The 17,176-nt window shown below is 42.4% G+C and overlaps 1 protein-coding gene across 1 annotated transcript in view; it reads right to left on the reverse strand.

Annotated features, from left to right (window-relative positions):
* Positions 1-1,765: 1,765 nt before the first annotated feature.
* The window catches only part of LOC147885583 (disease resistance protein RUN1-like), an 80,347-nt gene continuing 64,936 nt past the window's right edge, over positions 1,766-17,176 (reverse strand). Inside the window, exon 4 of the mRNA XM_087396153.1 lies at positions 1,766-2,139. Within this exon, the coding sequence (XP_087252279.1) occupies positions 1,766-2,139 (374 nt within the window). The remainder of the gene's footprint in view (positions 2,140-17,176) is intronic.

Consider the following 17,176-nt stretch of genomic DNA (forward strand, 5'->3'; position numbering starts at 1 on the left):
ATGGTTTTCAACCTTGGGAGTGACTATCATGAGATTGAAACTGCACTATGTTGTGTTTTTAGTGGATGAGTTTTGGAATGTTCCTGGATTCATCTAGGTATATGCTTCTGCCGTATTAGCGGACATGCAAATTTCACCTTGTGAAGTTTTCGTCCAAGTTGCGGCCTACTGGTATTGTGATAATTATTTCTATCTTAAATGGTGCGTTGCCCTATCAGCTAGATTTAGATTTAGATGCTCGTTGGGGAGAGACTAAAATGAAAATGTTTAGACTTCACAAGCAGTTGTAGCTTGAATGAAGAGATTTTGGACTACCTTTGCATTAGCCTTCTCCTTTAGTGCTAGCCTTCATCATGGCTGAGTCTAACCTTCACCTCCAGAGTGCCGACAGAAACTTACTACGAAGACTTTGTAAAAATGGATGCTCAGGATGCTCAAGTATATGTGGGTGTGTCAGTTAGATTTTGGTCCAAGTGTTGGGCCGAACAAACCAAACTACACAACATAGTCACCCTGACATGGGATTAAACAACTCCCTCTAGTCCTGAGGGAAGAGGCCTGCCGTAGATCCCTGTTTCCAAACTTCTGTAACATTAATTCCATATTACTGTTTATTACCAGTATTCCACGCAAATTAAGAGACTTAGCAAAAACTGCATGCAAGAAAAGACTAGTTCCCTGATGTAGGAGCTGAGTGGACTGCTCAAATACACTTGAGCTGGCTGCAACTAAACTATCCTTGCTCACTGGAATTGGGACTGTCAGAAGCTGTAAGTTGGCCGTGAAATGAGAGTCTAGGACTGAGCAAAACTGAGCATGAAGGCTGGTCACAATTGAGCATGAAGGCTGGTCATAACTGAGCATCAAGACTCATCATAATGGAGCATGAAGACTGGACAGTTCCTGGGCAGCAACATGCAAAAGGGCAGCTCTCAAGAAAGACAGCAAGCTCAATGCCTAGGACAGCTCTTTAATGGCAGCAACTCCAACTGTCACTTCTCTTCACAAAACACATATCCGCTTGCTTGGTAATTCATTTATTCCATATCTTAGATTTTGGAAATTGCAGGATCTTTAAATTTAGGATTTTTGTTACGGGCATTAGTGTCCCACAAGTTGAGACAGATCTCTATATGAGAAACGTAAATACCATACCCCACCCATATACCCAAACGTGGGACCAAATCCAATGCATAGAATTATACCAACTTAGCAACTATTAAAGAGAATTTTTGCAGAAGCCTTGGGTGTGGACCCATGAACATGAAAGAGTTGAAGAGATACAAGACAAGACAAGACAAACAAATAGGCCTAATAGGTTATGTGAGAAGACTAACCACATTCAAACTAACCCTAGACCTTTGAATAGGGCTAACTTCCAGAAACCAGAGGGTGAACAGAAGTAAAATCATAGTAGTATTGATCACCCAATCTGAAGTGGCATGCTGATGTGGCAGCCATGCCATGTGGCATGGGACATATGGAAGCACATGAGGTGGCACAGGGCACATGGCAGCCAGTGGGGTCATATGGAGGGCCATGCATGAACCATGGCACCGCTTGCCATTGCAGGAACTCCAGTCCCCATGCAGCCCACCAATTTACAAGGGAGCCAGCCCTCTATGCCAAAATGGGCACCAATTCCCACGTTTGAAGTGCAACTCCCTCCCCCCCCCCCAAAACCCAAAAAAAAAAGGCCTTCCCTCCCTTCATTGAAACACTTTCTCAACCCCCTTGCTGGTTCATGCTCTCCATCCTCCTGCCTCTACAGCTCCTTCCCACGCAGTCCTGCAGCAGCTTCTGCAGCAATAACAGCCCCTTTTGCTCCCTCTCTAGCAGCAGCCCCTTTTGCTCCCTCTGCACCAGCCCCTTCTGCAGCAACTCCTACAGCAGCACCAACCCCTTCTGCTCCTTCTACAGCAGCCCTTCTGCAACGGCTCCTCCTGCAGCAGCAGTGTGTCTCTACAAAAATCTCTCTTGGAACAGCCCCTTCTGCAACAGTCCTTGTGCAGCAGCCCCTCTCTACAGTACAAGCTTGTTCCACAGTCCTACAACAACACATCTCCCTAGGAAATCTTGTACTTTCCCTCATAGAATGCAACTTCCTCCGAACAATAACACTCAAATTTCGAGACAAATCTGTAGCATATTTAGATTGTATTCTGCATAGCTTTTGAAGTTGCACCAGAGGACTAGAAGCACACAGCTATGAAAAAATCAGAATCTCTCTCAAAGCATTGGCCAAGTGTTACTGATGTGTGGAAGTAGTGGTAATTGTGCCGGCATCTTCCCTTAGGATTGGAGAGCCCTTGCACCCTAGCTAGGGTATCTTTTAAGACACTGTTTATGTATATAGAATTACTGCTCAGCCTTGAGCTTTATTTTCATGTTGTACGTAGCTCCGACTATAATCTAAATCCTTTCCAGTTTGAAATCAAGTTTGAAAGGTGTTGATAAGATACCTTGGCCTTGTATCTCATTGCAATAAAGAGTAAGGATAAGGGTCCCTTAATCATGAACTCAGCAAACACAGGCTGGTCATAAATGCAAAGAAGAGTGAATTCTTTATGCTTGAGATTCACTTTTTCGGACACATTATCTCCAAAGATGGAGTGCGCATGGACCCTACTAAGATGGAAGCAATCCGTTATTGGCCACAGTTGAAAAACTTGCATGAAGTACGAAGCTTTTGGGCTTATGCTCGTACTACAGGTGGTTCATACACCACTTTGCTGAAATTGCTTCACTTCTATGCAATGCAAAAGAAGAGAGCATCTTTTATATCGACTGAAAATCAAATTGCAGCATTTGAGATGCTAAAGGAAAAGCTTACTTTGGATTCAGTATTGATCTTGCCAGATCTTCATGCTTTTACTGTCCAAGCAGATGCATGTGGAAAGAATGGCCTTGGAGCCGTCATTATGCGGGATGGATGGGTGGTGGCCTATGAGAGAAGGATTTTGCAAGATGATGAAAGACGTTTGGGAATCTATGAGAAGGAATTGCTGGCTGTAATTCATGCCCTTCCTACATGGAAGCACTATTTACTTGGGTCTGATTTCACAGTGCAGACAGATGATCAGATTTTGAGATGTTTCCCACTCAGACAAAGTTATCTGAGAAGCATATGCATTGGTCCAATTCCTTATCAATTTTTCACGTCCAGATAGTGCATGTAGAGGGTAAAAAGAATGTAGCGGCTAATGCATTATCAAGGAAACCACAGGTTTCTGCAGTAACCATTGACTACCACAGTGGGTTGGATGGAATGAAGGACCAGTATGCTCAAGATGAGGATTTCTCAAGGATTTATGTAGCTGTCTGATAGTCATCGTCATGAGCATTATACTCTCAGAGATGGCTTTTTTATGATGCATGGTCGCCTTTGTGTCACAAAGCAGTTGAGATCAAAGGTTATGATAGAAAGTCATGCTCCACTGTATGCAGGGCATAGAGGCATTGATGCCACGATGAATGCAGTGGAGCACTTTTTCTATTGGTGAGCTTTGAGACTGGATGTGGATGCTTTTATTAGAACATGCATCATCGGTCATAACGTAAAGTTTGACCGATAGAAGACACCTGGATTGTTGCAGCCATTGCCAATTCCAACTAGACGATGGAGAGCATTGCCGTGGATTTTATATTTGATCTTCCTAGGACACCTATGGGAAATGATGGTCTTTGGACTATTATCTTCCGGTTCAACAAGCAAGCACATTTCATTCCATTGAGGAAGAAAATTACAGTGGATAACATGGCAAGATTAATTATGCAGAACATTTTAACTATCATGGGATGCCTCAGTCTATCGTTAGTAAAGAGATCTGCGCATGACGAATCTGTTTTGGAGAGGGGACTTTGAGAATATGGACACTACTTTGAAGTCTTCATCTTCTTTTCATACTCAGACAGATGGGCAGTCCGAAGAAGCTAATTCCACTTTACTTTACTTGCTGAAATGATATGAGTTTGAGCACAAGACACAATGGGAGTAGTATTTGCCCTCAGTGGAGTTTGCTTATAATAATATTGTGCATACTTCAACCGAGAAAGCTCCACTTGATATAGTGGAAGGAGAAAGGAAAGTCTCATCTATCTTGCATACTAAGGATAAGATATTTGAGGCTGATAAGTACGTTGAGAGCATGGATGTGGCATATCAGAAGGTGAAGCAAGCTCTCCAGAAGACTCAGGCTAAGCAACAGAAAGAAATTGATTGTCATTGCCATCTGCTAGTGTTTAAAGAAAGTGATTGGGCTCTTTTGCGTTTTGAAAAGGCAAGGCTGAAAAATAAGAGGGGTAAAGACTGCTTGTTCCCCAAGCTGAGTATGAGACACTATGGGCCTTTTCAAATTTCAGAGAAGATCAATGATGTAGCTTACAGGTTCAAGCTACCAGATCATTAGAGGATTCAAGTGCTTTCTATGCGAGTCTCCTTAAGCCTTTCCAGGGGGATGTGCTAGAGAATATGCCTTTTGAGATGCATCCAGAGGTTGAGGAGTTGGATGAGATCCTAGTTCTAGAGGTGATTTTGGCATATAAGGAAAGGAAGGTAAGAGGTAGTGTTTCCCATCGCTACTTGGTGAAATTTTGGGGAATTATTCACCATTGATCCAAAGTCGCTGGAAGAGGATGATCTGGTAGATACAGCTCAACTGTTACAACTCTACCTGGAAGCTTTTTAGCTTGAGCCAACTTTGTTGTGGCTTCTTCAGGCTTAGGCTAGCGTAGGTCTGGAGCATTGCCTGCTGCTCAAGAGAGGGTAGTGCCTCCGTTGCTTCGATATAGACAGGCTCAGATATCTAGAGGTCGCTTGGTGACATTGTATTTCACCCGAGGTACTGTTTGCTGACAATATATCTGCCTTGGGACTTCTACGATCAGTGTACTAGGCTCTCAATAATCATATATGCTATGTCGGTTTGTATTACATGCTTCTATGATGGCATATTCACATGTATTTCAGTTATTGCATATCATTGTAACATCCAGAGGGAATCGAGGTCCCTTGCCGTGTTTCAAGAGAGGGGTATGTCATGACTCATGAGGGCGTGAGTTTTTGAACTTGCATGTGAGTAGGACCCTAGGGATTAGTGCTTTGGGGGCGAGTTTGTGGGTTGGTCCAAAGAGGGGGCAAAGGACCCTTAGAATTCAAGTTGGGCCATTGGTTGGGTCCTAAAAATTGCTCCACTAGAGGGGGCAATGGGGGCAAATGAGAAGGGGATACCACATGGCATTCCCCAAGGCTTGGATGCATTTGGCAAGGTTTCCTTTGGAAGGACCCAGGAGAATCAAGTTAGAAATCACGATGGGGCTGGTTGATGAAATAAGAGAAAACAATGGATTCCATAGGAGGTATGGTTAGTTCTTCGGCTGCGTACCAGCAAATTCCGTTACACGTTGTAGTACGGTGGTAAGGATCGTGAGACTGAGTACTGAACTACTATGTACAGAGCTGCTGTACAGACAGTTGTGTACGGAGTTGCAAGCCTGTGTACGGATCTCAGATACTGTATGGTTGTGTGGGTGCTAAGGTTGAGCACAGACTGTACAGATTGCACTGTGCAGGAATCGTACGGTTGTACAGGTGCTTAGGCTTAAATAGGAGCTGTACGGATGCCCAGATCTGTACAGATTGCTGTAGTAGCAGGCTGTCTTTGCTTGTATGGACTGTTGCCATCATGGCAGATTGGAGAAGATGCTCTCCAATCGGAATGCCATAGCTCGTGTATGAGCGTAGTTGTCGGTTAATCTTTTATGCTTTCATTTGGGACTTTGAGCACATCAGCAGTCCCATGGGCATTTGTTGGCAGGCAAGGGAACTCTGTGATCTAGAATGGATTGCTAGTAACGGTTCTGGGTTTTTATGCGAGTGCCTGGGACAGATTTCGATGCTTATTGTATGCCAGATAAAGGTAGAGCCCAACAGGGCTAAGGGAAAGGGGCATTGATGCCTAATAGAATGTGCAGTGTTCTGAATGCAATAGGATTTGTGATTCGTGATTACTGTGTAATCCTTTTTAGGGTCTTCCTAGTAATAAAGAAATACCGACAGGGGCGCCAAGGGTTTGGGGCCAATCTGTGTCCTTGTTCTTTAGCTTTAGCTCCCAATTTGTATTTGAAGTATTTGCTGAATATTATTAATGTGAAAGCATTGGCTGGTTAGTTGTCTATTACCGTCCTCTTGTTGGCTTTGAGGCCTCTTGTTGGCTGGTTAGTTGTCTATTACCGCCCTCTTGTTGGCTTTGCCAGTGGTTTTAGCATGCCTAGAAAGGGTAATTCGAGAGGACAGTGCTATGATCTTCTTCTTGTACACCACCCACATTGGCAGATGTCTATAGGTAGCTAACTCCCCTTGGTCCCTCAGGAGACATTATTTGGAGCAGCAGTTGTTGCACGTGTACACATCAGGTTTTGGTTTTGATTATCGATCAGCCTTTGGCCGTAGAAGATTTCATATTTCGTGTGGCTAGTGGCTCATGGTGGCCTTCCCATAGGTCCATGGTTAGAGCAAATGCAGAGAGATGGTACATGCCAGTGCTGTATGGTAGGCGACTAGGAGACAGTTGCCCAATACTTGTCAAGCTATAGATGCAGATATGATGGTTCTTGCTTAGGATTGTTGTGAGGACTGATGAGCATATGGAAGCTAGAGATGGTCTCTTTGGAATACTTGGTGGACAGTGAGATATTTTCATGCCGGTAGTCTAGGATTTGAATTCAACAGCTGTAATTTATTTCCTTTCATATTGTGCCCCCATGTGGCTGTGTCAAAGGAAATACCTGAGTGGAAGCTGTAATATTTCGGAACGCCATTCCTGGTAACTATGATATGGGGGTCCTATCCCCTCATTCTCATCTTTTTTATTATTTATTCATTTCAACTTCTCCACAGATCTGTTAACGAAAACAACAATAATTTGGAGCATTATCATGGTCATCCTCAGTCATGGGATCGCCCCTACCAATGGCAATTATTCCTCAAGACCTTGGATGACTGTACTTTGCCGGACTCCACCATCCTTCCTTGGTACTTTGAACCCTTTGAGAGTTTGCCATCTCCAATACGTGGTGCTTTTTGTCTAAAAACACTTAGGCCAACATAATTAGAATAAAGATTTGAAACCAAAATACACAATATACTCACCCTGAAGTGGGATTTAACAACTCCCTCTAGTCCTGAGGGAAGAGGCCTACTGTAGATCTCTGTTTCCAAACTTCTGTAACATTAATTCCATATTACTGTTTATTACCAGTATTCTACACAAATTAAGAGACTTAGCAAAAACTGCATGCAAGAAAAGACTAGTTCCCTGATGTAGGAGCTGAGTGGACTGCTCAAAATACACTTGAGCTGGCTGCAACTAAACTATCCTTGCTCACTTGAATTGGGACTATCAGAAGCTGTAAGTTGGCTGTGAAATGAGAGCACAGGACTGAGCAAATCTGAGCATGAAGGCTGGTCATAACTGAGCATCAAGACTAATTATAATGCAGCATGAAGACTGAACAGTTCCTAGGCAGCAACATGCAAAAGGGCAGCTCTCAAGAGAGACAGCAAACTCAATGCCTAGGACAGCTCTTTAATGGCAGCGACACCAACTGTCACTTCTCTTCACAAAACACATATCCGCTTGCTTGGTAATTCATTTATTCCATATCTTAAAAATTGGAAATTTCAAGATCTTTAAATTTAGGATGTTTGTGAAAAGAATGCATATGTTTTCCTACTGTTCAGTTAGGGATTACGGGCATTAGTGTACCACAAGTTGAGACATCTCTCTATGAACCAGCCCCTTCTGCAGCAACTCCAGCAGCAGCAACTACTTCTTCTCCTCCTGCAGCAGCAGCGGTGTCTCTACAACAATCTCTCTTGGAACAGCCCCTTCCGCAACAGTCCTTGTGCAGCAGCCCCTCTCTACAGTACAAGCTTGTTCTACAGTCCTTTAACAACACATCTCCCTAGGAAATCTTGTACTCTTCCTTGTAGAATGCAACTTCTCCGAACAATGACACTCAAATTTTGAGGCAAATCTGTAGCATATTTACATTGTATTCTGCATAGCTTTTGAAGTTGCACCAGAGGACTAGAAGCACACAGCTATGCAAAATCAGAATCTCTCTTTCAAAGCATTGGCCAAATGTTACTGATGTGTGGAAGTAGTGGTAATTGTGCTGGCATCTTCCCTTAGGATTGGAGATCCCTTGGAGCCTTGGGCACCCTAGCTAGGCTATCTTTTAAGACACTGTTTATGTATATAGAATTACTGCTCAGCCTTGAGCTTTATTTTTATGTCTTGTACATAGCTCCGACTATAATCCAAGTCCTTTCCAGTTTGAAATCAAGTTTGAAAGGTGTTGCGTTGATAAGATACCTTGGTCTTGTATCTCATTGCAGTAAAGAGTAAGGATAAGGGTCCCTTAATCATTTGTTCATATTTTCTCAAGCATCATTGTATATTTTAGTTTGTATCTTTCAAAATCTATGAAGTAAAGTAATATTCCACCTTATGGCATCAGTAGCAAGTGATGGTCTTCTTAATTGGACCCTTTTCTACGTTTAACTTGTTGCGATCACCCTGCTTTTTATTGACATTTGTAGAAGCAAACGGGAGTATGGCTTGCCCTTGAACTTCTTACCCTTCTTTAGAAATAGTACAAATGGCCTTTGAATCTCACCCTCTTTAGGCATTCCATTTTTCCTTTCACAGTTTATTGCGAGTGATATTGCAAAATTCAATGAATGTGGATCGAACATGTTTATCTCTGCTCTGATTTTAGGTAAGTTTTGATACGAACTTGTTGGAAGTCAACATCTCCTGATGTCACCTAGAGAGGGAGGGCCTTGCTTGTGGTTGTGCCCGCCCCGTGAGTGAGGGTAGCGTAGAGAGAGAGGGCCTGTGTTTGTGGGTGTGCCCGCCCTCATCAGTGTAGGTTTGTGTTGCTATCCATTGCCTCTTGCAGGCCCATGTAGTGCCACGGTGGCCATGGAGGTTCCCAGGAGAGGTGTGGCCAGATCTGCCCTGAGGGGCTGCCATGGATGTGCCCTTATAGGCACCCCAAGTGGGGGCTGGAGAGCAGAGGGTGGGCCAACCTGCAGGTAGTCCACCTTGGCTGGGTACAGCCCCTATTTTGGGGGGGGTGTGCCCTTCTTATAGGGCCATGAGCAGCCACTAGTAGTGGATCAGCCCACACATGCAGGTCGGCCCTTCAGCAGGGGGTCGGCCACCCTCTAGACCAACAAACCAGGCAGGGGGGGCTGCCTATATATAGGCCCCCCATTCTCATTGTTCATTATCACCTGGTGGAGCAGCACTTCTCTACAGACCAGCTTCTCTGGGAGGGCCTGGCAGAGGAGCATAGCCAGCCCTGTTGTGCACCCGAGGAGCAGGGTAGCGGAGAAGTTCATCCACTCCCGAGTGCTCCCTTCACTTGGTTGTTGAGCTGTGTGTTCTGAGCTCTCGAGCCGCCCGTTGTTTCCTAGGTTTTCCCCTTGTTGTAGCAGGGTTTTCTCCAGAGATCACTTGCAGTTTGCCTGTGCCTCTCTCCTTTCTCTCCTTGTGTGTGTGTGTGTGTGTGAGGCGTGCTCTCTCGCTCTCTCCCCCATTCATTTCTGCTGCACTTCTCATAAAAAACTCTCTCAGAATTTTTTATAAAATTACTGAAGCTGTATAAGTGTTTGCCAGAACCTCTCAGTGTGTATAGATATAGTCTCTTTCTCAAGTTGGCTAAAGTTATCCCATTGTTGTCTGACTTTTGCCCTAAATTGTGTCTCTAAGAATTTTTTCTCGATAAGCTTCTTGAGCTCTCTCCATGTTTCAGGATGTCTCTTACCACTCTTTACCACGTTCTACCAAAGAGTTGTATTGTCTACCAAATGATTCACTGCACACTTTATTTTGTCCTTTTCTGAAAATGTCTCTCCATGAAAATAGTCATCGTGTTCTCTAACCCAAGACAGTATAGTGCATGTGTCCTTTTTCCCATTGAAATTTTGGAAAGAACAACTTCTCCCACTAATCTTGGTATCCTTTCTTGACGCAATGCGTGCAACTGTTCTTGGATTGATGGTGATTGTGGAAGGTATTGTGCCATTATAACTCAAAGAAAAATGACTAACACAGAGAGTTTTAGCGTGGGGAGCTGGAGGCGTGGGGGCCGAAGGCAAGTCTCGTATTCCTGGGTCCGTCAGTGTCCTGGTATCTTCTCCGCTCTCTGAGTTACGTTTGGTCCAGAGAGTCCACACTTGAGGTGGCACCGAATAAATAAGGTGGGGGGAAAGAGTTCTCCATGAGATGTCTGGGTGTAAGTGTCTCATACAGCAAAGCTGGCTCTCAAAACAAAACAAAACTAACAAATATACTCAATAAAATATCCACTTATCTCGCTCGTGATTTAGTCGAAAAGTCTTCTAGAGTGGTGATCGACCTGAATGTAGGTTGTCTTCAGCGATTTCCGCGATCTCAATCCACATGATGATCATTGAGGTAAAAAGTTGTTGCGGAAACTCCTTTGAACCTTTTCTAGTTGTAGCTTTCAGACTCTCGGGCATGTCACTTTTTCCATCTTTCATGGCGAGGCTATGTGGGAGGATGAATAAAGGGATTTTAGAACCTTTAAATACAGTCCGAAAGTGGGTGGTGGGTTGATAAGACAAAACAAAAGATGATAGCTTATTTGATAATAGCTTATACTCTTATCATCTCTCCCATCAAGCTCTTATCAATGTGACAAACAGCTTGATGATTCTCCTTGATAAGTGGTGATCAGCCCCGTTCATCCGCTTACCCGTTAGCCTTGAGCTTCTGGAATCCCATTGCTGAGCTCCTGAAACTACCTTGACCAAAGTTTGAGACTGCTCGTGAAGAAAGTTGATCAAAGTCTCTCACTTGAATTGGCGCACGTTTTGGGCTGTAGGCTAAGCATGGTGCTCAAAACTTGCTGAAATTACAGCCTTGGTGTTGCTAGAAGGCTTAGTGGGCAGCCAACTAAGAGACCTGGCCAGACAGAGATCAATTCGGTGAAGAATCGGGTGAGAAAGCTTCAAAAACGAACTTCACGCAGCTTCTGGCTGCTCAGCGACAGAAATCTATTTTGTTTTTGCCCTTTGGAAATACTCAATTAGCCTTCGGGCAGCTTTGGCACTCAATTTGATACAAAATTGGAGCTTGCGATTCCAGTGCCATATGAATTGGTTTGGGGTTAACTCTTGTTTCGTGCGATGACCATCTAGACAATGACGTGTTTGCATCATATTTCCTTGGGTTAGGAATTGTTATTATTCATGGCGAAAGGTGATGGACTGTTGCGCAAATTTGTGTGACCATCGCGTGAATTTGTGTGACCATTGTGGTTTCTATTGCTGCATGCATGCTTGTGATCGACTGCATTTCAGGCTTTGTCAATTGCTATAGCTGACTTGTATGTGGACTTTTGGATATTGGTTTGGAGTGGTGAGAGTAGCCACATCTGTGTTCTGGTCAGAATTTCTTTGCAGTGTAGTTAGATGTGTGCGAATGGTCACTTGCGGCGTAGTCAGATGAGTGTTTTGGTCTTGCACAAATAGTTTCTTCTTATGTGCAGTCGGGACTTCTTTCCAAAGCTTTTGATATTACATCCGCATTTTTCAGCTTGTGTGCATACGGTGGACGATAATAACAAGCCCCAACACCAACAAGTTTTATTTTTGAGTTGAATGCTTTTGTTGATAGATTCATAATTAATGAAAACTTAAAGGTGAGCAAACGAACGAGTCAAATGCTTTTGTTTATACATTGATAATTAATGAAAGCTTAAAAATGAGCAAACAAAGTAGGTTGAAATGTCACAATAAACTATAAATTAAACCTGCAATGCCACTATATCCCATGTTTTTTATGTGCAAGAGATTAGGTAGATACAATAAGCAAATTTGCATAGTTGTCATGAAGTAATATATGTGAAACCTATTTTCCTTTGATTTTTCAAAAATGTTTTAACCAAAAATCCTTTCTTGAAAATAGATGCCATTGTTCTAGAGGGAAAGAGAACAATGTCATTGCAATTGAACCCTGTCCCATAACTAGTCATGTTGATAGCCCCTCTACCTTGAGTGGAGTTGCATCCTTATTAAATTATCCACCACCCCCTCCTGTGAAAACGTGTGGAAACAACAATGCTTCTTTGAAAAGAAAGTTGTTTGATCCACCATGATCTGATGATAAGAATCCTAGGGATTTTAATGTGAAGGAAGAGTAATCGAGGAGTACCCTCCATGCTTAGACAAAGAATTACCCATGGTGAACATTTTGAAAGTGTCGAAGATTAATTTGATGGTCAAGAACTACACTTCTGATGGAAAAGTTCCCAGTAAATATGAAATCTACATGCTCTCTCATGTGAACTATCCTAAATTTCTAAAAGTAGATCTTGTTGATAGAATAGGTCTTGGTTTAGAGTGTCAAACTTCTCCATATGCTTGAAAAATCCTAGGAATGATGGCGGCACAGCAAATTACACAATCACTATCAATCCCTCTACCAGAGTGCAGAGGATAGAACCATTTAGTGTAGTTCTTGAACTATATCCCCAAGGAATTATTTCTCAAAACAAAGAGAAGTGGAAGGACTTAAATAACAAAGGAGAGGGTAGCCAACTGCATCTTGTAAGTCTAGTAGTGAGACCGTCATCAAACTAGAGACCTCTTACAAGGAAAGGGGTGAAATTATTGTCGGAGATGGCAAGTTCCCCAGGGATATGATCACTATAAGCTCCAACTTCTCTTCTTTTTAATATTCTGATTGAATGTTGTCCGTTCATGCATTGCGAGCAAAATCACCCACTTACGTTGCTACACATTTTGATGTAGCTCACTTTTTGGAGCAACCGACACTCCGATTATGTGAGGATTACTGAGAAGTTTAGGACTTTCGGAGAGGCGCAAGTCATTGTACACAATGTTGGTTGCAAAAAGAACACATAGCCGGTTGCACTCAACATGCTCAACATTACCATAATCGTGCCAATTATGGAGGCCTCTCTCTCAGTCTATCTTTCTTGAGTGTTTGATACCCATATCCAACGAATTGGATACAAAAACCAGGTTTGGAACATGATCATGTTGTGTGTGGTCCCCATCTTCTTGTATCACATTATGTAAAATTAGTTGCAAGTCTAAAAATATGCAAGTCGACGAATGAACGAATCAATGCTAAGTGAAGTTCAAATTGTGTGTAGCTATTGGGATCCTTGATAGTTATTGGCGTCAATTCTACATTATGTGAAAGTGCTTGCTCAATTTACAGAGTAAACAAGATATCACGAGACTCTCAGAAAGTTTATTGCTTGTTGCGACAAGCAAGCTTCGATAACTAAAACATCTATCATAAGCAATGCAAAGGGTCATCTGTTGAGGTCATACTGAAGGATGCAATTGTTGATAAAGTGCTAAAATTGCCTTGTCCGTTTGGGGAGTTGCTTGATAGCAACAGTCACTTGTTGAAGTCTTACTTACTCATCCGAGTTGCCTCATTTATTTGGGGAGTTGCTCGATAGAAACACTTACCTATTGAAGGCTTACTTGTTCAACCAAAAAGTAGAGGGTCTCTTTCTTATAAATATGTTTGGCTTGGTTACAAGTTATATTGGTCCTACTATTGTCAAGGAGGCACACCTACCCTCTTTTCCATGTAAAAGTGTCCCCATAGGGAAGGCCACATTGTACATCTCTCCTTTTCGCAATAAAGACTCCTGCGGAAGTGTGTTTGGCAATCTACATGTTTTTATATTCCTTTGGAAGTTGTTCATAACATTGCCTATTTTGGCAAAAGTTCTCTCCTCTTGTATTAAATGTTTGCACTACATTTGAAAACAATGACGGAACACATTGTGCAAACATCTGGTACTATCATAGACATGGACTTCTTCAAGAATTCCCACATAACAAATGTGTTTTGTTTTGCATCTCCTACTTCCTTAACCTCCACATATCCACTCGGTTCGTTTTCAAATGTATATGTGACAAAGTGAAGAAATTAATACAGTTGAGAAATGTTGATTTCTTTCTTTGGAAGAACAACTTCTTCAAGGATGTGAAGTTCGAATGTTTATATACAAATATTGGAACTGTACAAGCATACCTTCGTCATTTAGAATATGAGAATTGCATCCTTACCCCTTTTGGTTCTTTTTTCTTATCTGCACTGGTTGAAACATACGCATTCTGAATATAGGCATTTGCTGGAAACACTGAAAGCACTTATAGGAACTATGCAAATTGTAGTATCAACACAGAGAAATTGCAAATACAGCTTGTAATTTGACATCTAGCCATGAGTGTCTATCCTTTCAAATTTGGAAACCACCCAAACAAAAGGAAAGGTGGTTAATACAGATGGAAGAGAGCTTGAAGGATTTGGTGTTACAAGAAAGAGAAACCAAAGGAAATCGTGGTTGTTATGAAATAGCAATATCCATCCCACAACATAACGTTGTCCTCCCAACAACTGTAAGGTAGCGAGCATAAGGAAGCATCCAATTCAAATAGGTGACACAACCCTATTATTACAACAGACTAACATTGACTCCATGCTAGAATGTCAATAACACCGACGAACGCTTGCAGAAAGAAGAACTAAAGATATATGTATTGACGATAATGTGAGCAACCAAAAATACATGGACATATTTGGCAAGTTATCAAGACATGTTTAAAAATATATAAGGGAAATAAAGGACACTCCTTCACATCATTGCTTATCATGTAAAATAATGGTATTTAAAAGAAAAGTGTCCATGTTGCAAAGAAAATGTTCGAGTGGATAGAAAACAAGCGGGGGGACTTGAAGAGCATGTTTCGAGCCGAATCATTATTATAGAATCTTCCATGATTGCAAGAAGGCTATTAAGCTCGACATCTCGCCCAAATATTTCACGCCCTTGCAGGATAATTTGAATGCTCCATGACGTGTTGTGGAGATCCTAATGAAGTGGAAGATGATTGGTGGCACCTAGGTTAGCATTTACACAGGTTAGAGAACTAAGCTTTAATGGGCAGCTAGGTGTCACTCGAAGCATTGTGAATGTTTTAGTTGAAAAAGGTAAAGTGCAATCTCAGTGCAATGTGTACGAGCTCACTTCCTCAAAGAAGAGCATTCCATAATCGTTGTGATCAAGAAGAAAATAGAATACAAGTCCACTTATGCAATTGGAAAAGTTCGCCCATACACTCTTATGAGGGGGCTTAGCAACCTCATCAACACACCTTTGTACAAAGACAACAACGTCTCCATAAATAATGATTGCTATAAAAATGTACTAGCATCAACCCCAACAAAAGATGAAAGTGTTGTACTAGAAAGAGACGCTACCAACAACCTTCATCCCAAGGAGGACATCGAGACTGACATGTCGGTGCACCACTTGGTAAGCGCAGAGCAAGTGATCGACTTTCAAACCCATCAGTTACGTTGAACATTCTGAGAATTAGAAACCCTTGGCTGTGTCCAAAGACACCAACAGTGAGGAGCGTGATTTTCCTACACCATACTTTGGCTCTCCTAGGGAGATCGGCAACAACAAACCAACATATTTGGATGTAGTGAACTGGGACATCTCCAAACTTCTTGGAATCCCAATGGGCTTCAGATGCTCACTTAATGATCGGTGGGATTGGGTGAAAGATAAAGTTAAGGATTAACTCAACAAGTAGCAAGGCCTACAGCCAACTCTGGCGCAAGAAGGAAGTTTGTTCTTAACCACTACATCTATCCCTTGATCCTATACTTTATCTCCTGCTAGAATCCAACTAAGAAGAGCTTGGAAAGAATCAACAATCGTTTTCGCTCTTTCTTGTGAGGGGGGGGGTGCCGACCACCACAAATTGTCCAAGGTTAAATGGCAAGTGTGCACGATGCCCAAATATGCAAGAGGGCTGGGGATAGTGAACATTGAGAGATCAGCATGGCAAGGTTCATGAACCAATGGATAACTAAGGCATTTGTAGCCCCTGATCCAATTTAGGCAACTCTAATCCTACGTAATCTAAAAAAAGTCAGGCTCAAGAGATGCATACACTGGAAACAGATTCCCATTGAGGTGGAACTGTTGGATAATGAAACATATATAGCCAAGGGTTCAGAACTGAGGAAGGGAATGTGGCAAGCTTGGGAGTCAACGTGATAATAGATCAAGTGGAAGGGATTCTCAAGAAAAACGGACAACTTCTACAGTAAAGATTCAATATGGTTCCCGATAATTTGGTTGAATGCTCAGATAAGAGATGAGAACTTGAAAGGAGCCCTCAGGCTCAACAAGAAGGGGATACGAACCTGGAGAGACTTATGGAACCGAGAGCAGGGTAAATAGATGGAAGACAAAAACTTGATAGCCAGATATCCACTCAACAGATTCAATCTAAGGCTAATACATGAGAGATAGGTGCTCTGGTCAAGAGAAAGCCTGTCGTGGATGGGAGGCCGCCTCAGAACGTCTCCGAGGAATTCAGATGGGTTGGGCAAAGCTAGTTGACTCCGATCCCCATTTGGGTGGAAGGGCAGGAAGAGATAATAAAGTCACTCAACCAGAAATGGTGCAGGAGAGACTCTTGTGGAACTTGGGTGAAGAGATTTGAAAAGGTGTGGGACAAAAATAAACTTTGTTGATTTCATTACCCTAAGCCACCGCTACACAAAACAATGATACTTCTTCCTTTGCAAGGTAAACAAAGAGCAATATATCAATAGATGTACAAGAAAATTGAACTAGAACTGCACACACTCAAGACCCAAACTAGCATTACGTTCCTTGAGTTGATGGACTGCCTGCAAATTGACTTGAGGTCATATGTGCTTTTGCTACGGTCAAAAATAACAAAACCCACGTTGTTTCTTTAGCGCCAAGCCAAAGACATTTACACCAATGTCTTCAACAAAAACATTGGTTTCCTTTGGCAATCTATTATGGATCCATATGTGGCCACCACATATTGCATGTCATACATTACAAAAATGGATAACATCATAACACAAAAGTTGCATGACACAATGAGAACGTGCTTGCAAGAAAACAAGTTTACACACAAAATGGGGAACACATTTTTGCACGCATAGCTAATGAGCGCACAGCTCGCCTCGTTTGTTGCCTTATCGCTACCCTCGAGTCACTACCATTGTAAAGATCGACACAAGAATTCCAA

Source organism: Dipteris shenzhenensis, chromosome 25, assembly GCF_047967505.1.
Source record: "Dipteris shenzhenensis isolate YYH24624 ecotype China chromosome 25, Dip_SZ_1.0, whole genome shotgun sequence".
NCBI lineage: Eukaryota > Viridiplantae > Streptophyta > Polypodiopsida > Gleicheniales > Dipteridaceae > Dipteris > Dipteris shenzhenensis.